General features: G+C 54.1%; 1 protein-coding gene across 1 annotated transcript in view; it reads right to left on the bottom strand.

Annotated features, from left to right (window-relative positions):
• Positions 1 to 174: 174 nt before the first annotated feature.
• LOC103775963 (coronin-2B-like) overlaps positions 175 to 314 on the bottom strand; it is a gene marked incomplete at its 5' end in the record, with an annotated part of 2,463 nt that continues 2,323 nt past the window's right edge. The window contains one exon of the mRNA XM_008943443.1: positions 175 to 306. Coding sequence (XP_008941691.1) covers positions 175 to 306 — 132 coding nt within the window. The remainder of the gene's footprint in view (positions 307 to 314) is intronic.

Raw genomic sequence — 314 nt, 5'->3', positions numbered from 1 at the left:
CCGTGGTGGTGGGTTTAGTGCCAGGCAAGACCAGGAGGAGGACGAGCTTCCAGTTAGCGAGTGGGCTCTCGGCGGGTCTCCCGACTTCTGGCTCGTGGTCTGTGTAAGTGGCTACAATAAAATTAAAGAGCGAGTAGAAACAAAGAAAGTTTATTTATAAAAGGTCCCTGGCAGTTAATTGTTCTTGGGGCTGTTCCGTAGGTTCTTCAGCTCCAGCTGGAGCTGTCGGATCCGAACGTCCTTCTGGGAGAGCTCGTCCTTCAGCCGCCGGATCTCGTCCTGCTGCCGGAAGAACATCCGAAGGAGCTGGAAGG

This window comes from Merops nubicus, unplaced genomic scaffold (genome assembly GCF_000691845.1).
Source record: "Merops nubicus isolate BGI_N331 unplaced genomic scaffold, ASM69184v1 scaffold38270, whole genome shotgun sequence".
In the NCBI taxonomy this organism is placed as follows: domain Eukaryota; kingdom Metazoa; phylum Chordata; class Aves; order Coraciiformes; family Meropidae; genus Merops; species Merops nubicus.
Note: the sequence above shows the minus strand (reverse complement) of the source record. Positions and strands in the feature narration are given on the sequence as shown.